Here is a 20,375-nt window from a genome sequence, read left to right on the forward strand (position 1 = left end):
GGTCCTGGAACACTTCAATACCACTTCTGAAGACTACAGCATCATTTTTACCTCAGGGAGCACAGCTGCACTCAAATTGGTAGCAGAGGCCTTCCCATGGAGACCAGCAAGCTCAGAGGATGGGGGGAGCAGGTTTTGTTATCTGACGGACAGCCATACGTCAGTGGTGGGCATCAGGAAGATAGCCGAGGCAATGCAAGTGTCATCGATCGCCGTGAAACCAGAGGACATTTTGTTGTCAGAGGAAAGCAATGGAGCAGTTTATGAACCAGCCTGCAAGACCCCTCATCTCTTTTGTTACCCAGCTCAGAGTAATTTTTCAGGAACTAGGTACCCCCTTTCTTGGATAGAAATGCTGAAGTCTGGACGTTTGAGCCCCATGACCACTCCAGGGGAATGGTTTGTGTTGCTCGATGCCGCGGCCTATGTCAGCACCTCTCCTTTAGACCTGACAGCCCACTCGGCAGATTTTATCCCCATTTCATTTTACAAAATCTTTGGATTCCCCACTGGCTTAGGAGCACTGTTGGTAAACAATCGAGTTACTCACTTCCTCCGGAAAACTTACTTTGGTGGAGGAACAGCTGCTGCCTACCTTGCTGGAGAAGATTTCTATGTCCCCAGAAAATCTGTATCTGAAAGGTAATAATCTACACCAGAGGGCAGGCTGCAAGGGACAAGGCTAGCCTGGGAGCCAGGATTGGGATCCTACTTGTGTAGGAGGCATCTGGTCTAGGCTTAATATCAAGTGAAGCGAGCTGCCGATCCTTTGGCTGAATCCAGGGAGCTTGGCTAGAGCAGGGAGGAATGGGAAAGAATTATAGATCCAAGAATCAATCAACAAGTCCCATTAGATGCCAAGCACTTTGCTAAGTGACTACTCTCCCCACTCAGAGGCTTCCATCAATCCTTGCTCCCTTTCACACTAGGGGAAAGAAAAGGATGCCCTTTCGCAGATTAGGGACCTTCTCAATGCATGCTTAGTTCGAAGTTAGCAGCCAGCTAAAAGGCTTTCGTCTTTATCACAAAGTAAGCAGATAGAAAGAGCAGTCACAGAATACCTGTGTATGCTCGCGAGTGCCTGTGGAAGACTGTGCCAAACAGAGCCCTCTAGACATGCTCATGAAGACTGGCCATTCATTGGCCAGCCCCTCTTTTCACTAAGACAAAAATGAAACTGTCCACCTTCAAGGACCTCACATTCCATTTATCATCTTAGAGGCAAGAGAGTTAGCAACAGTGGTGCTAGTGAACAGGGCTGATGAACTCTGAACCTTTTTCTGTATTTTTTTTTTTTTACTGGCTATAGGCATCCCAGAGCTCACAGGTGTTGCTTTCAGCTGGAAAGAAATAAGCCTCTGCAGGGGATCCTCAAACCCCAGTTCTGATTTCACCATGGACGGAAATGCTAGGAATACTTCACAAAACCCTTCCACCAGGGAGTCCCTATTTTTTCTCTGGGACTCCAGGTTATTCGGGCAGTTAGAAAGGAAGATCTTTTCTTTCTCTCCCTACTGGTCCCCACCCCACCAGGATTGTGGGCTTGATCTATAGGGTGCCGGGGTAAATTTCCCAGATCATATCTTTTCTAGTCGTATTGATAAAGGATATATGTGTTTCAGTCAGGTTTTGCTGGATAAAATTAGCCATTGTAGTAGAAATGGGGCTTATTAAGTCAGGGAAAGTGTTTTCCTAGAATGGTTTGAGGAGGAAGAGAGAGGTAAAACAGGATGAATCTTAGGAGAGTCAATGAAAGTGGACTAGAAGGAAATGGGGGAAATTTGCTGGATGATAAAAAATGCATTTTTTAATGAGCCTAATAAATTGGGTGATCAAGCCAAATTTTAATCCCTCCCCAAAGTAAGGGCCCTGCTCATAGGTGATAGTATCCTTGAGCACCTCAAACTGCCCGATAATACATGAGCAGGTTACATGCAAGTTGATCACCCCTGGTGGTAAAAACAGAGACTGATAAGGGGTTCATTAAGGTGGGATGAAATAACTGGCACCCCTGCTGTAGACTGGGGTGGGGGAATCAAACTCAAATAGCCATCAGATCCCCTCTGGCTACATAATGACTTAGAAAACCACAAATTAACATTATTGATGTTGGATTGTATTTTTATTTGTTTTGTTTAACATTTCCCAGGGCAGTGGACTGCTTTGGGCTGACACCTTTGCTGTAGAGTAGACTAAGTGTTTAAAATACATAATCACATTTAAGCCTTAGAGCAGCCCTATGCTGAAGGTGGTATGGATAGTATCTTCATTTTACAAACGAAAGAAAAGGCCCTGAAAGGTAAAGTGACTTATCCAGGGCCATATAGTCAGTTAAAGTCAGAGGAAGAATTTGAACTTAGGTTCTCTGACTGCAACTCCATTGTTCTTTATTTTATATCATTCTTATAAACTTTATGAGGGTTAAGCAGGAAAGTCTTCCTTCTGAGATTATCTCCAGTTTATCCTGTATATATCTTGTTTGCATGTTTTTTTCTCCTCTGTTAGATTATGAGCTACTTGAAGGCAGTTACTGTTTTTGCCTTTCTTTGTAACCTCAACACTTCATACAGTAACTAGAATATAGTAGGTACTTAATAAATGCTTGTTGACTTGACTTAACTTGAAGCCACTCATTCTACTGGTAATCTAGGAAGCCCTAGGTCCTGCTCAAATCTTATGGTTTACTCTTTTGGTCTAGCCATTGTCTAGAAGTAATAGGTAATGGATAGCTTCTTACAGGTAATCATAATCACAGTGACAACAACAACTGATGTTATTTAGTTCCAAAACATTTCATGTACATTATCTCATTTGATCCTCAAAACAACCTTGTGAAGCAGGTGCTATTATTATCCCCATTTTACAGATCAGGAAACTAAATTTTGGAGATGTTAAATGACTTGGTTAAGGTCATACAACTAGTAAATATCTAAGATGATGTACTTAAAAGGGTGTAATATCTTATATTTGAAAAGGAAATCTTAAAGATCTAAGAAAGCCCTTCAAAATGGGAAAATGAGATTCATGACCCAAGAAGAAGGCCAAGTAAATAATTTTTTAAGAAGTTGATTCTAGGAGGCACTAGGTGGAGTGCTTGCCTAGACACCCCCAGAATGCTACCAACTTTCCCTATTACATGATTAAATCCAGGTATAGCCTCCTGCATAATTTTTAGGAAGCTGATTGTGACTATAGCTGCCTGGTGTGCATTATTGTGAGACTCTAGTTTGGAAATGAGTCATAGGATGCAAGAGAACATCTATGTTCAGGCCAATGGAAGGTTACCTAATAGTCCAAAAGGAATCCACATGCCAAGCATGGTTTTCCTGGTCAAGCTTCAGGGTCCAAGAGTTACAGTGATTAGAGGAAGCAGGCATCTATCTATTTGTAATGGTGGATGGAGTTGGAATTTGGTTGATTTGTTCTAGAGCTCCCAGGAAATACCTCAAGTACCTTGTAAATGACTTCATTTGACAAGCCTTTTTAAGTGCCTAGTATGTGCCAGGTGCTGTGTTAGATGCCTGGAGATGTAAACAAAATGATTCCTGTTCCCAAGGGGCTTACATTCTCTTGGGGGGTGGGGCAAAACCAACATGTACAACTATAAATAGAAAATGCATACAAAGGAAATAGTTCTGTGGCAGAACCTGATTTGTGTGAAAGGTTGGTATCCTGGGTGCCAACACAAAATTACCAAATATCAGGAGGGGTGACTTGCCCAGAGTCACCCAGCCAGTGTGTCTTTGAGATCTTCTTGATTTGAGGTCAGATCCCTATTCACCTCTCAGCGTTCTAGATAATGCTCTAAGATGATACATTCTGGAGCAGTTGTTGATCTGCACTGGTGGTGGAACTTCCTCAATAAGAAATTTCTTACAAAAGCAAAATTATTCTTTTGGTTCTGCAAGGGCAGAGTTTTGTTCTGGTAGGTAAGAAGAGTGTCAACTTGGCAATTCTGATATTTTAGCCCTTTGCCATCATCATTATCCTATTCTAGAACTGTAGGAAGTGATTCAAAGTCACAGAATGAAGGGTCAGTGACCAAACAAGGAAGGACTAAATGCTAACCTAAATTAATACCCTAACATGGAGGGAGATGGAAAGCATCCATTGATATCCCAGACAAACACAGCCAATGAAACCATTTATTCTCTTAACTTAAGGGTTTTTTTTGTTTTGTTTTGTTTTAATTTGGTTTGGTTTTTGTAGGTTCGAAGATGGTACAATTTCTTTCCTTGACATCATAGCATTGAAACATGGATTTGATGTTCTAGAAAGACTGACAGGTCAGTGGAAAAATTTTCCTTTTTATTTATGTGGATTTACTTCTTCCACGTGTATTTTGCTCCTTAGAAATTACTTTATAAATCAGTTATATTTAATTATCATTTGTATATATGTTCAACTTTTTGACCAGCAAGAGAATAATTTGCAAACTTTTTCTTTGCCAGGTGGAATGGAAAACATAAAACAACATACTTTCGCCTTGGCTCACTACACCTACACAGTGCTGGTTGCTCTCCAATACCCAAATGGAGCACCTGTGATTCAGATTTACAGTGATACAGAGTTCAACAGTCCCGAGACCCAGGGTCCAATCATTAACTTTAATGTGTTAGATGACAATGGAGACATCATTGGTTATTCCCAGGTAGCTGGATTTTTTTCTCTTTCCCACCTTGCTGATATTAAAACTATAACATACATCCTCCTCATCCCCAACCCTTACCCCTGGTCTGGAAGGTCACAATTAGATGGCAATCTCAAACCATTCAGAGAACAGCCCCCAAACCCTTTAGTAATAACAAGACCTTTGAGTTGCAGAAGTCACACTCACAAAACTCATTAGCTAAAAGCCTTTGAAATGTACTATATAGGAACCTCCCCCACACCAGACCCTCACTTGGCTTCTATTTACTCTTTAAAAATATTTTTTTGATCCCTTTTGATTTTATATATCATATTTATTTCTCTTAGTGTATGTACAAACTATGTTGTGCATAAATATATTATCCCTTTCTTCTGTCTACTTGGTAAACAGTCCCTTGCAATAGAGGTTCACTTATTTACTTCTGTAGCAATCAAAACTACCAAAGGGTTAATTTTTAGGACTTAGAAGAAATAAGAACAAAATTCAGTGAGACCAGTATATACAGTATTCCTTACCCATAGTGTCCTCAACTCTGCAATGAGGGAAGGAGGTACAGTTTCTCAGTTCTTCTCTGAAGCCACGCTCTATCATCATAATTGCATAGAGATCAATTTCATTTAGTTGTAGTTTCCATTTTCATTATTGTACATGTGTATATTGTTTTCTTGGTCCTACAAAGTTCATTCTGTATTGGAGCAGATAATTCTTTATATTCACCATTTCTTTTTTTATAATCATCATTTCTTATGGAATAATATTTCATTGTATTCATCTTCTACAATTTGATTAGCTGTCCTTTAATCTATAGGTACCCACCTTGTTTCTGATTCTTTTGTACCATCAAAAGTTCTGCTATGAATATTTTTGTATATTATCTTTTTAAAAGAATTTTAAAAACCCATAATTGAACTTATTAGGGTACATGCCTGGCAGTAGGATCTCTGCGTCTAAATGTATGAACGTTTAAAACATAATTCTAAATTTCTTTTAAGAAGGTTAGATCAATTCACAGGTTCTTTGAATATTAATTCTTCATCTGTGATGTGAGGGCATTGGACATGATGGCTGCTAAGGTCCTTTCCAGTTCTAAATCTATGGCCCTATGAAACAGGTGTTCTTACAGCTGTAAGATGTTACAGCTGATAGCAAGGAAAAAGAAAAGAGGAAGGAAAGTGAGAAAAGCACATCAGTGCAGGAGCAAATTGTCCTAGATATGCCAAAAATCTCTGAGACCCTGACAAAAATCTCATGGACCCTGATATAGCTCAGTATAATTTAGACAGAGACCAGCTTCCAAGCAGCTTGTATTACAGACATTTATTTTTAATTCACTATTTGGAACTTGGAATTCAGTTTCTGTGCAAAGGCAAAATAGAACTATTCGTATCATCAGGACCAACAATGTAGATCACTCCCCTTCCACGCCTGACCATCCTGTGAAGCTCTTGTCCATGTCCTCTAGCTTTGATGCAGGTGGTCAATCCAGCGTGCCAGGTCCCTTCCTTAATTTCTCCAGACATCACAAGGTAGACCAATGGATCATTTAGATTGTCCCCCTGTTATTCCTCAGCCTCACTCTGCAACGGGATCATCTTCTTTTTTGACCAGATATTTCCCAGATGGCACCCTTTACTTCTGTTCTTCAGTTTCTTATTGATTCCTATTTTGCACCCTCACTACCTCCACCATGACTCTCTATAGCCTTTTGTGTGATATTCATTTCCAGCTCTTGTTAGGCTATTGTTTTCCATGTCTCACAGCTAGCTAATACCAGTAGACTATTGGTATTAAAAAGATGGGACTTACTTCTGGGAGAAATTTGGGATATTAAAGAAGCCTTGCAATAGTCTGAAGGCAATCCAGTCCACTCTTTTCCTTCCATTTAATTCTAGGCTCACCTCTTTGTCCATCTGTACCATTTCCCTCACCCCTTCTCCAACACAAACACCCTGATGGCCAAGCTCTATGGTATTCCAATATTAAAATCAAACTGAAGACTGCAAGTAAATCTGTAGTTCCGCCAGCTCTAGATTTATAATGCTCTCGAGGGTCACTTAAAGCAAGTCCTGCTTTTTAGAGGTCATTCCAACCTAGTCTAACTTCCTAATTTGAGAAAAATAGCCCTGGTGCTGCCAAGCTGTTTTTTAACTCCACGAGGTTTAGGAGTGAGGCTAAATAAGCCAGAGGTATCAGAGAAGAGGCTGCTAGGTAGTACTTTCCTTTCATGGGACTCTGAAGACTGTGGAGTCATGTGTATCCCAAATTACCCCCTACCTACTAACTAAAACAGTAGACCTGAAGAGGGATAGGAGTGCCTTGCACAGAGGGGTTTTTGCAAATGCTTGTTCAGCTGAACTGATTTGGAAGAATAAAAACCTTGAATAGAAGTGGTGACAACTATGATTGAGAAGTGATAGGAAGGCAAGAATGGGAAAGACTAGAGTCTGATGATGGGATTGAACTATGGAACACAATAGTGTTAATCAGGAAATCAAAAACAAAATCATAATGCACTGATGTTTTCTCTTTTAAAAATTCAATTAAAAATTTCAATTAGCAAATAATTATTTTCTCCCTGCACTCCTCACAAAAAGAAAAACAAAATCCTTATAACAAACATGCATAATCAAGCAAAACAAATTCCCACACTGACCACATCAAGAAATATCCATCTCATTCTGACCTCTGAGTCTATCACTTCTCTGACAGAAGGTGGATGACATGTAACACACTAATGTTATATGGGTCTTACTTCTGAGTAGTTATCCATAATTCAGTGGGAAAATTTTGAGGGATAATACTTGTTTCCCTATGCTGTTTTCACATTTCATTTAATCCACAGATAGAAAAGATGGCCAGCCTTCACAATATACACGTTCGGACTGGATGTTTCTGTAACATAGGGGCATGCCAGAGGCACCTGAAGATTAGCAATGAGACCATCAAAAAGAACCTTCACGTAAGTCCTGAACCCACTTAATGCTGCCCCAGATCCTAAAGAATGAAGCAAGATAAGAGAACCATACAGAGGCACAGGCATGGGAAGACCACTGTTGTGGATTGATTCTATCTATGTTCCTTTCTGAGGGTGGGCATCTGTCTTTATTGGTTAATTTTGCTTTGGCAAATTGCTGTGGCTTTGGATAGTAGAGGAAGAGAGGTTTAAGTTGTTTCCTCTTTGAGCTTTTATAAAAAAATCATAACATCTGTGAACATATCAGTAATTTATAATTAATTTTCACGGAAAAGTTGTATATTAGTGGTGGGGAGTAAATAAACCACAAAAGTCTCTAAGTTTTAGTTTATTCAAAACTATTGAATGAATAAAGCATTTTTTGAGCATTTAACTATGATCAAAACTCTGTGCTAAGTGCTGCAGAAGCAAATAGAAGAGAAAAGGCAGTCTTAAGGAGGTTATATTCTAATGGGTATGTGGGGCATTCAGGGAGGATTAGCGCCTCTGGTATGAGGGCCTGCTGGGCCTTTTTCAGGGCTTCTCATCCAGCTTCCGTGTCCACCTTCACCCAACTCTCTCACCTGTGGCTGTAAACCATTTTGGCGGATGGGCTAAATCAGGTTGAGGGAATCCAACAGCCCTTAAACCGCCACCCCCCCACCCTCAGTGAGTCAGGGGGATGTCTACCCCAAGCATGTGAAGACTTCCCAGAGGAATGGGCAGATGGGAACAATTCTTCACTCGTTGCCCACCACCTCTGCTGAAAGGCCAGGATTTTTGATAATAACTAATGAATTGACCCACACTATTAAGATATCCTCAACACAAAAGCTGCTGTGGGCCAGGTGCACTTTAGGGGATGGAAACACTCTCTGACCCTCCCTTCTCCTACAAAAGAGTGAAAGGTAGAGGAACAGACTCACCAGACAACATGTGGTACAGCAGAGGATTTTGAGTCAGACATCCTGGGTCAGATTCCATCCTTTCCACTTACTATCTGTGTGACTTTGGGTGATCATTTCACCTCATTTGTAAGGTGAGGATGCTGAATTAGATGGCCTCTGAGTTCCCTTTCAGCCCTAATCCATGATCCTCTGAGCTTCTGTCCTTTCCTCTGGCTCCTCTCCAGGTGCTCTCATCTTTCCTTTCGTGAGGCTGCAATTTTCCTCCTCAGACACAAAGACAACATCTCTGCCTTTTCAAGCCTTTTGTAATATGGTGTCTCAAAAAAGGTTAAAGGGACCTCTCTCTTAGTCAAATAGTGATTAAGCATATACAACGGTCCTCTCCTCATGCCATCCTTATACCTCTGCATGTTCTCATGTTTTGCATTCCTTATAAAGCGAGTATCATATCTCATAAAATTGTACTGTGCTCTCTGTCACCCTGGGTCCCTTCTCAGACTAGCAGATCCCTTTTGAGATACAACCAGAATTGACCAGAATTCACCTGTTTTTAAGGCTCTCCCACCTCCTACCTCATCCAACCATTAGTTCCAACTGACTGACCTCTTCTGCCTGCTCCTGTGAGACTAAGTAGAAACTTTACACAAGATTTCCTGGTATGTAAATGTTTCCTGTTATTCTGGGTGGAGAGTTTGCTAGCTACCTGGAAAGATTTTTTTTTTGTTAAGGTTTTGAGTTCCAAATTTTTTTCCCTCCCTCTCTTCCTTCTTCCCTTCCCAAGGCAGCAAGTGATCTGATATAGGTTATACATGTACAGTCATCTTAAACACATTTCCACATTAGTTATGTTGTAAAAGAAGAATCAAAACAAAAGGGAAAAACTACAAGAAAGAAAAAAATACCCAGGAGGTGAAAATAGAATGCTTTGATCTACATTCCGACTGTAGCTTTTTCTTTGCGTATGGACAGCATTTTCCATCAGGAGTCTTTTGGAATTATCTTGGATCACTGTATTGCTGAGAAGAGCTAAGTCTATCAGCCTGAAATTATGTAGCCGTGTGCCTCAGGGTCAATGTCCTTAGGTGACTTAGAGTGCTTACACTAGAATCATAAAATCTTGTATATGTTTTATATTTATGAAATATGACTTTGCAGTTGCTAAGCTAGAATCACCCGTTTGAACTAACCCTTCTGAGGCCAGAAAGGATCCACTGGAGATTTCCTCCATCTTTTCCTGCATCTCTTGCTGCTCGTCTCTTCTGCCCCTAGAGGGGCAAGTAAGCCTGCTCCTATAGTCCTGGTTACTGATCACACAGTTTCTGCAAATGTCCTAGTGTCTCAGGAGTCTAGCCTGTTATTTGTTGAGCTCCCACTTGGTGTAGAGCTCATAGGTTGTCACAGAAACGTCTGAAATAGACATCTGTAAAAGTGCCTTTAAAAAAGCCATCTTTGGTAGAGAAAGCATCAAGAAATAAGTTAAACTTACTTAGGTTTCCATAATGAAGCATCAGCAGATGGCAGGGAGCAAGAGGCAGAATTCTAATGGATTTTCTGATGAAAATGTGAAAACTTGTTCAAACTTTACTGTTTCAGTGATCTCTATGGCAGAGATAACAGGTACAGCTTGTAAAAGGAATAAACAGAGAGGCCCCCTTTCATACCTTCTCCAAATGCTGTTCACCTTGGCTGCAGACGGCAGAACTGGGGCCAATGAGTAGAAATTAATGGGAGGCAGATTTTAACTCAATACAAAAAAAAGTTTCTCACAATCAAAGTTGTTCAAAAAGTAGAATGAGTTGTACCATGAGGTAGTGAGTTCCCCATCACTGAAAGTCTTCCAGTAGAGGAAAGATGACCACTCATTAAGAATCGAAGAGGGGACTTCCAGTTTCAGAGCTGGCTAGGCAACCTCTTAGGTCGCTTCCAATCAACTAGAATCCTGTGATTCTGTTTATATGTGGAAGGGTCCTGCATTGGAATCAGAAGATATGGGTTCAAATCCATGCCAGATCAAATTACTTGTTACCTGTGTGAACCTGAGCAAGTTACTCCCCCTGCTCTCGTTCAGCCTTGGCTTCCTTATTTGTCGAGGGAACTGGCTGATTTCAGATCTCTAACATCCCTTCCGACTCTTAATCTTATGATTCTATGTCAGTTGATCTTTTTTTTAATCTCATTACATTTTTTTATTACAACATAAGGAAGTTTTCTGCCTCCTGGTCATTTCCATAGCATTAAACTTCTATCCAAAGCACATGTTATTATTTAGTCCTTTCAGTTGTGTCTGACTCTTTGTGACCCCATTTGGAGTGGTTTGCCATTTTCTTCTCCAGCTCATTTTTCGAATGAGGAAACTGAGGCAAACAGAGTTAAATGACTTGCCCAGGGTCACACAGCTAGTAAGTGTCTGAGGCTGGATTTGAACTCATGAACATGAGTCTTCCTGACTTCAGGTCTGTGACTCTATTCACTTCACCACTCACAAAGCTGCCCACAAAGCGCATAGGACTACTGGAAATCTAAAAGAAATTAAAAGTTCACTAGCAAAACAAGTGCTATCCAGTACTTGAATGATTAAAAACTATAAATGGGTAATCCTGTGATCTCCCAATAAAAAAAGCTATTCAGTAATCTGCATGAATTCAGGGAATAACTGGAAGAGAGAGATTAAATAAAGAGCAGTTCCTGTTGGTTTTGTCAGGGAGGGAAGAATATGATGAAACAAGTCTGTGTCTTACAAGGTTTTCATAAATAATAAAGAATTAAATATATATTCCACTGTTCTTTCAGACATATATGGTTCTTAAGAGGGAGAGTAAGAAAAATCTGGTCTAATAGGTCCTAACTTTAAAAACCAGATAGGAATTTTTGACTAACTAACTCTATTTCTCCCAGATTAGCAAATAGCAAAGCTTTCGCTGAATTAAAATCTTTCCTAAACTTTCTGAGTGAATGTTTAGGGCAGTCTTCATGACATCAAGATGAGGATTTTTCCACTGCTGGCTTCTTAAGAGGAAATGAAAGAGATCTGGGAGCCAAGGATAGAGACATTGGGCATTTTTTAATGTCCATGGAAATTCATTCTAGATGTTGTTCAGTTCCCATTCAAGGAACTTGTGAGTTGGTTTGGAGGCCCTGGAACTTGTCTTCTGTCTTGGAGTTCATAGATGAGGGGATCCCTCAGCATAGACTTTCTGATACATTATCCTGGATTCTCTGTACTTGTGGGAACCTTTAATCATTACAATACCTTTCACATACTTGTGCATGTTAATTTCATCTCTTCCTCTCCCTCTCTTCCGGGAGAATTAGCTAAATATTCTTCAAAAATGTCTCTAGGATTCTCTGCTATTAACTTACTGTTTGAGTTGAGTAAGTCACTTAACCTCTCCAGGTCTCAGTTTCTGGCTCTGTAAAACCAGAAGATTGGACTACCTGCTATCTGAGATGCATTCTAGCTCTAATAATCCAATAGTCATCTTTTTACTCTATTCTTACTGGTGATGTATTTCCATGGGCCCTTACATATTCTGGCATTTTCACAATAGCCTCCTAATGAGACACTGTAAAACCAGCACAAAATGACTAGGTTAATTCTTCTGAAGTGCTGCTTTCCTCATGAAATCCTAGATTCATAGTCTTCAAGCTGGAATGAACCTCAGAGATCATCTATTTCAGTCTCTCATTTTACAGGTATGGAAACTGAGGCATAGGAAGGTTTAGAGATTTGTCCACGGTCCCACAGAGGTAGCAAAAGTATTCAGCCACAATTCAAAATCAAGTTCTCAGGCTCCAAATTTATTCCCTACTTTAAAATCTTCAGTATTTTTATCCATCATTTTTTTTTCATCCTGGCACTCCATGTGTGGAAACTCCATTTATCAATGTAGATTGGCAATTCATCCCTCATTTATATTTTTGAAAGTTGCCAGGGATTCAAGGGGTTGACACAAAGCTTGTATGTGTCAAAAGCAGAAGTTGAGTCCAGTGCTCTTGATTCAATGGCTAGGCCCCTAGCAATGCAATGCTGTCTCTCACAGTAGCTCCTTATTGGCTATTAAATCAAGATGAGACTCTTCAGCTTGACATTCGAAGCCTTTGGGACCATGTCTCTACCAATTCTGTGTAGTCTTTCAGCAGTCCCGGCATGAATTCTCTTTGCCATTCAGGCAAAGAGGTAGAAATAAATCTTCCAGGAGATCCCTGGGCTTAGGGAAACCACTGGGTCTTCCATCATCTTTGGAGCAGGATCTGGTCCCTGAGGAGAGACTTTAGTCTCATGTCTGAGTCATCTTCCTTTGTAATCCATCCCCTCCCTAGAGCACGGGAAGGGATCTGGACAGCAGAGACCTTGACCCTCCTACCACACATGCCATGCTGATTCTCACCTTATACATGCTGTTCTCTTTGCCTAGAATATGCAGCATCCTGGTTCCTCCTGATACAAATGCCGTTCATTCTTCAGAGTTCACATTAAATCTTATCTATTCCAGAAGTCTTGCCTGATAACTCTAGCTCCCATTGGCATCTCCCTTCTGTGCTTTGGAGCTCATCTCTCACATACATCTTGGAAGTAATCATAGGACTCTGATTTCTAGTTGTATGGGTACATACCTTTTCTTTCCATTGAAATTATGAACTCCTTGAAGGCAGGGAATGTGTCTTATTTTATCTCCACACTTTCTCAGCCCACACCTCTCACTTTGGGACTGCTGAAGGGAGTAAATATAGGACTTCCTCTCCATCTGAGAGGACCAGGTTCTAGAGAGTCCGTTAAATAGAGACACACTCTAGGATTTGTCCCTGTAATGGAAATACATCGATACTACCCACTTTTCTTTCCAAAGCTTTCCTTTTGCCATTATTCCTTCAGTTTTTCAGATGATATCTGGGAGAAAGTCTCAATTAAATGGTAAAAAATCTCTTTAACATAATGTCATTTCTGATTGTCTCCAATAAGAGTTTTGCACCTTATTTCATGATTTAACCAAAATATATACCCCTGGCCTTGCCTGGGTTTTCTGGAGGCAATAGCAGTAGCTGTCATGAAATGTGGGGCTAGAAATAAAAGGCACCAGGAATCAATAGATACTTGGATTTCTTTTTGGGTCATAAGAGATCACAGTAAATATCCCAAACCACAAATCCTGAGTCTTAGATTTCCCCTTTTCTTAAATTGGATGGAATAATAGATGATTAATAAATGCTCATTGACTTGACCACTTGGCAATTCTCTTTTCCTATATTACTTCTCTTTTTAGAATTGGCTCTGAGTATTATCCATGAGAAATAAAACAATGAAGAAAAATATCACTGTGGGCTTGTAATTTTCTTTTTATTTCTAGGCTGGCCATATCTGTGGGGATGACGTAGATCTCATCGATGGTTACCCTACAGGGTCAGTGAGAATATCATTTGGCTACATGTCCACTTTTGAAGATGCACAAACCTTTCTGAAGTTCATCATAGCAACCAGGTTAGGCAAGGCAGACAGTAAACTTCCCTTTCAGATAATTCCTAGGGAAACTGCTGCCATATCAGTAGAACCTGTGGAACAAAAAGCAAGGGTCAATGGGCATGAAACTGGGAAACTGCCTCGGGAAGATGCCCTCCTCCACGCTGAACTGAACAATTCCTCTGCGACTCTGAAAGCCATGGATTTGCATTCCCCTGAGACTGAGCCACAAGGTGGCCCACACATCACTCCACTGACCTCTACAGGAGCGCTAGATGGAGGGCTCCCACCGCTCACCATCACCAATATCTATATTTACCCCATCAAATCCTGTGCTGCCTTGGAGGTATGAGTTTTAAACATGGCTTTGGGAATGCTCTCTTTTAACATAATTTTTCTTTAAATTCATTTTTTATTTTTAGTTTACAACACTTAGTTCGACCAGTTTTTGAATTCCAAATTTTCTCTCCCTCCTCCTCCTCCCCTCTACCCTCCCATGATGGCATGCAATCTGATATAGGTTCTACATATACCTTCACATTAATTTACACAATAGTCAAGTTGTAAAGAAGAATTATAGCCAATGGAATGAACCATGAGAAAGAAGAAACAAAACAAAAAAGGACAGAGAGAGCAAACAGTTTGCTTCAATCTGCATTCAGACTCTCTAATTCTTTCTCTGGATGTGGATAGCTTTTTCCATCATGAGTCTTTTGGAGCTGTCTTAGCACCTTGCATTGCTGAGAAGAGCCAAGTCTATCAAAGTTAGTCATTGCAGATACTGTGCGTCTGTAATTGTGCATAATGTTCTCCTAGTTCTGCTCCCCTCATTCAGCATCAGATCAGGTAAGTCTTTCCAGTTTGTAATGAAGTCCATCTGCTCCTCATTTCTTATAGCACAATAGTATTCCATTACATTCATATAACACAACCTGTTTAGCCATTCCCCAGTTGATGGGCATCACTTTGATTTCCAATTCTTTGCCACCACAAAAAGAGCTACTATAAATATTTTTGTATATGTGGGTCCTTTTCCCACTTGTATGATCTCTTTGAGATACAGCCCTAGAAGTGGCATTGCTGGGTCAAAGGGTATGCACACTTTTATAGCTCCTTGGGCATAGTTCCAAATTGCTCTCCAGAATGGTTGGATCAGTTCACAACTCTACCAACAGTGCATTAGTGCTCCAATTTTCCCACATCTCTGTCATTTATAATTTTTCTGTTTTGTCTGAACATAATTTTTATCTCCATACAGCAACTTCATTATAAAACAAAGAAAAAAATTCATACAATATGCTCATTGAGATAGGCCTGGTATGCCAATAAGATAATGCATGTGAGGTGTTTTGAAGGCTCTATATGCACTATACAAATATTAGTGGTTATTATTATTATTATTATTATTGCTATTGCTTTTGTATGCTTCTGTCACTTGAGATCAAAGATTACCTTACCATGCTTACTGCAAAGACCAATGGATGAAACAGAGTCCCTTGAGTGTTCCTGAAGTTCTTCTGAACTCAATTTTCATAATATTTCGAGTCCAGTTCTCTAACTTGGAGAGATTCTTGCTGTAATTAGAATTTATTTTATTGGTTGTTTCATGTCCATTTCTCCTGATTCATTTTTCTATCCCCAAGGCCTAGCACAGGGCCTGATGATTAATAGATGCCTATTGACTGGTTGATGATAGACATATATTCTCTCTGGGCAATCCAGTCCAACAAACTTTTACTAGGTGCCCGTGATGTACATGACACTGTGTTAGACTCTAGGAGTACACAACAAAAACCAGTTCTTGACCTCAAGGAGCTTCTATTTTACTGGGTTCAAATATTACTGAAGGCATTTACTACCAATGCAACCATGGGCAAGTCATCTAAGTTCTCTTTACCTCAGTTTCCTCGTCTGTAAAATGAGAGGGTTGGACTCTAACTTCCCTTACAACTTTAAATTTTATGATACTATGATCCTACTGCAAATAGTTCATTTTATATTTAAGATAATAGAGTCATAGCTCCAGAGCCAGAAGAGACTTCAGAAGACATCTAGTCCCAACCCCCTCATTTTACAAATGAGGAAATTGAGGCCTATGGAGGTTAAGTGCCTTGCTCAAGATCACACAGTTGGTAAGCATCAGAGGCAGTATTTGAACACAAGTCCTCTGACTGCAGAGCCAGTGGTCTATTGGTGAACCACACTGTCTCCTTGTTAAATTTTGATTGAATAGGTTGGAGCCTGAATGAAGTAAGGCATGTGGCCAGACCCATTCAGAGTTGAAATTATCACTTGGGCTAAAGCTATGACTGACTTGGGAGACAGGTATCCTCTGTCTTGGAAAGGGCTGTGTGGAAATGGAATTGGATAATGGCAAAAGTGGGAGAGTTGGAGACTGGAGAGCTGAGTTTGAATACTGGTTGTTGTTCTTACTAGCTCCATAATCATGTACTTGTCTCTGCTCTCTTTCTCTCTAAACACTCTCTAAACCTTAAAAGACTATATAAATATCATCTGTTACAAATTTTCCCCTGCTCCTCTTCTTCCTTTAAATGATATGAATCCATTAATGTTTATTGAATTATAATTTGGTATTATTCAGTCATTTCCAGTTGTGTCCAACTCTTTGTAACTTCAATTGGGATTTCTTGACAAAGATACTGGAGTGGTTTGCCATGTCCTTTTCCAGCTCATTTTACAGATGAGGAAACTGAGGCAAAGAGGGTTAAGTGACTGGCTCAGAGTCACACAGCTAGGAAATGTCTGAGGCCAGATTTTAACTCAGGAAGATGAGAGTTCCTGACTCCAGGTCCAGCATTTTATCCACCAAGCCACCTTGCTGTATATATATTTGTATGTATATTATACATAATAAATTATATATGTATAATATGTAAAATTGTATTTATAATTGTAATTATATCATGTTATATATTTAAGTTATAATCCTCTTTTGAGAAGTCAGTGTGCAAACTATGCTAAAAATATTTATGCAATAATTTCTGCAAAGGGTTCTTGCCTAAAGCAAGCCTACATTTTAAATTTCAACTTTTATTTTGATTCTCTCTCAGGTTACCAAATGGCCAGTTGGAAGCCAAGGATTGTTATATGACCGAAACTGGATGGTTGTGAATCACAATGGAATTTGCCTCAGTCAGAAGCAGGAGCCTCGTCTCTGTTTAATTAAACCCTCAATTGACCTGCAGCGAAAGACTCTGGTCATCATAGCTGAAGGTAAGAAGCAGTCACCAGCTCATATTCACATTCCCTCCTTTGCCAGAAGCAGCGTTGTATATCGGAGAGAGCGGGCTACAAGACAAAAAGGCCTCAGCTTTGCTCTGTTGTGCCACTTTCCAGCCAAGTGAATTGTGTTGAGTTTATTATGTCTTATGGGTCAAAATGAAAGGTCTAAGAAAATGAATAGAATAAAAAGTTCACTTGTTTGGTCCTCAGTTTCCTCTTCTATAAAATGGAGATAATGGCACATACCAAGCCTCCTTGACAGGGTTGTTGTGAAGACATGACTGAGATGATGGAGGAGGAAAGCACAGGTCTGACGATATCACTCTCCTACCACATACGATCTAAAGCTTCCCTGTTACTTCGAGGCTTAAATACAAAAGCCTCTGTTTGGTATTTAAGGCCACTTCATAACCTGGCTCAAAATTACTCTTCCAGCCTTACTGCAAATGTAACCCAGGACCCAAAGCCCATTTGCATGGCTCCTCATTATTTAACAATCCTCTCCTGTGTGAAGGAAGAGTTAGAGAGAGCTTGAGACAAGAGAAATCTTAGTCTTTTGGGCTTCCAACTTCTATAGAGAAGGAATGGGGTTCCACATTCTCTACTGGTCCCAGGAGGGAGAGAGCAACTCTGGTAAGAAGATCACGTATAGGCTGTGGGTCATGTACGTTCCTCTCTTTTATACACTCTTCAGTTCAGCCAAACTGACCTCTTTCTATGCTTCACATGTGCTACTCCCATCTCTGGTCACTGTGCTTTTGCATACACTGTCACTCACACTTGGAATCTATTTTCTCCTTATATCTCTGTTTCCTAGAATCCATGGTTCCCTTCATAGCTGATTCCCTTGGCTTCTGGTGTCATCCTCCAGCCCCAATTACCTTGTATTTAATCTCCATATATCTTGCATCTTATTATTCATGTACATGTTGTTTTCCCCATTAGATTTTAAGCTTCTTGAAGGTAGGGACTATCTCATTTTTTTCTTTCATCACCAGTGCCTATCTCAGTGCCCTGCAAAGAACATGTACTTAAGAATTTCTTGACTGACTCCTTAAAGTATAAAGCATTATGTATATATAATATATTATTTTTATTTTAGTAGAACAGGAGTCAGAGATTGCTTATGTTTTAATGAACAGACAACTGAGTATTTTTCCTAGCAGCTAGCAAGGTGTTTTTGTAACCCTATGAAAGTAAACTGATAGCTTTAACTCCTGCTGATTATGGAAATAATCTGAAATAAGCAAAAGAGGCAAAGTGACAGGGCGAGGTTCATTTTCACTGCAAGTTTGGTGAGCTGAAGGTCCCTGTTCAGAGACTGGTGAGAATCTAGGGCTTCTGGGAGAAAACAGAAGGAAATTAATACTGGAATTCTACAATGTCACTTTCTCCAGATGGTCTAGTGAATTCCTTTAATTTTCTAAAAAATTCTGACATGATCCTGTGACATGAACAGTCAGCTTTAACTTTTCTGAGATAATTTTTAATGGAAATCCTATCCCAGGCTCTATATTTGACATTATTAGCTCTCATTCCTCCTCTGGCCGTCCCAGGGAAGTACAGTAACTTGGACCCTCCCCCCCGCCCGCAAAGAAAAGAAAAGTCTTTAGGTAGTTCTATCATTCTATTCAGTGTGGCAGGGCTAATGGAAGCTGTTTTTAGCAAGGCTAAGAGTATGCTGAGATGTTCTCAATGTGGCCAGTGGGTGTTGCTATTACATAACACAATGTAACCTTAACTCCAAACCCACAGATTTCTGACCATTTTCTTTTCTGGCATCGGGCAAGCCTTTGTTTTCATCTTTTTTTAAAACTATGAACAGTATAGCCCTGGGGGAAAAAGTAAACTCATGATATTAATGCTACGTCTTCAAATCTAGCCTCTTTTACAAAGTCCTTTGGTTGTTTTTCCATGTTTCTTGAATGAAAGAAAGCAAAAGGGAAGGAAAGAAGGCTTGCTTCCCTCCTTATTGAGACTAGGGTATGGTTTAATGCCTTCCTGCACTCAAATGAGGCTATTCATTATGTTCTCTATTTACATGAGTATCATTTGCTCTAAAAGGATAATCTAAGAATTTTCCAAATGCCAAGTCTCATAGGAGTTTGGTGAGATAATAATAGCTTTGTCATCTTTGGGTTTCCACTACCCTTCCTACTCCCAATGCAGTGCATGCAGTATAAGTATTAATTGGAAAACCATATCCTAAGTGGCATGCAAAAAACTATGACATGACTCTTGAAATTGACATGACTTATGAAATTTATAAACCAGTTGGAGGCATGAAACACACATAGAATAGTTACATAATAAAAGGCAGCATATAACTGCCAGAAGATTGGATTGGTGTTGACAAAAATGTTAGAGGGTTTCTGTGGAGGAAGTGATCACTGTGCACTGTCATGATGAAGGAATGCTTCCAGGTAGAATCTGAACTGGGTCTTCAAAGCTAAATAGAATTTGGGTAGGTTGGCAGAAACATTTGCCTATATTGCAGAGAAAAGAGAAAAGAGCAGTATAAGGGTCTGGGGGAAGGCATAGAGGTAGATAGGAGAAAAGTCTATCTGAGGATGGGGCAGGGGTGGTAGTCTGTCTACTATGGAGTAGTGGCAGATAGTTGGAAAAGTAGATTGGGGTCAGATTATGAAGGTCTTTGAATACCAAGCTTCAGAGTCTGGACTTTATCTTACAGGCATGTGGAGCCCTCTAATGTTTTCGAGGAGAGCAACATAATGAAATTAGGGTTTTAAGAAAATTGACCACAAGGTCATTGGTTCTATTGTTGGGTGGATTTATATTTGCATGTTATAAGGGTAGATTTGAATAAATGACTGAATAAGTGATCGATTGAATGAAAGAAAATTGTTTGATGATGTCTAAGATAGGCAAAGGAGAGACTAGGGATGGATTTGGCGAAGGTCACTGGCAACCTTTGAGAGAACAGTTTCAGTAGAGTATTAAGGACAGAATGCAGATTTCAGGGGGTTATGGAATTATGGATTATGGACAGATGACAACAAGATCACATGATAAGACACATTGTTGATGAAGTTAAGAAATGGTCCAACAATTTTGGATTTCACCTTAGAGTTATGCAGGAAAAGTGGCCAAACTGTCCATACCCTTTGACCCAGCAATCCTGTTACAGGTTATATACTGCAAAGA

At 39.9% G+C, this 20,375-nt stretch overlaps 1 protein-coding gene across 1 annotated transcript in view; it reads left to right on the forward strand.

Moving 5' to 3' along the window:
- MOCOS (molybdenum cofactor sulfurase) overlaps positions 1–20,375 on the forward strand; it is a gene marked incomplete at its 5' end in the record, with an annotated part of 77,827 nt that continues 57,452 nt past the window's right edge. Inside the window, 6 exon segments of the mRNA XM_036766679.1 lie at positions 1–642; positions 4,210–4,286; positions 4,452–4,651; positions 7,494–7,610; positions 13,858–14,313; positions 17,039–17,201. Of these exon segments, the coding sequence (XP_036622574.1) occupies positions 1–642; positions 4,210–4,286; positions 4,452–4,651; positions 7,494–7,610; positions 13,858–14,313; positions 17,039–17,201 (1,655 nt within the window).

This window comes from Trichosurus vulpecula, chromosome 1, assembly GCF_011100635.1.
Source record: "Trichosurus vulpecula isolate mTriVul1 chromosome 1, mTriVul1.pri, whole genome shotgun sequence".
Taxonomy (NCBI): domain Eukaryota; kingdom Metazoa; phylum Chordata; class Mammalia; order Diprotodontia; family Phalangeridae; genus Trichosurus; species Trichosurus vulpecula.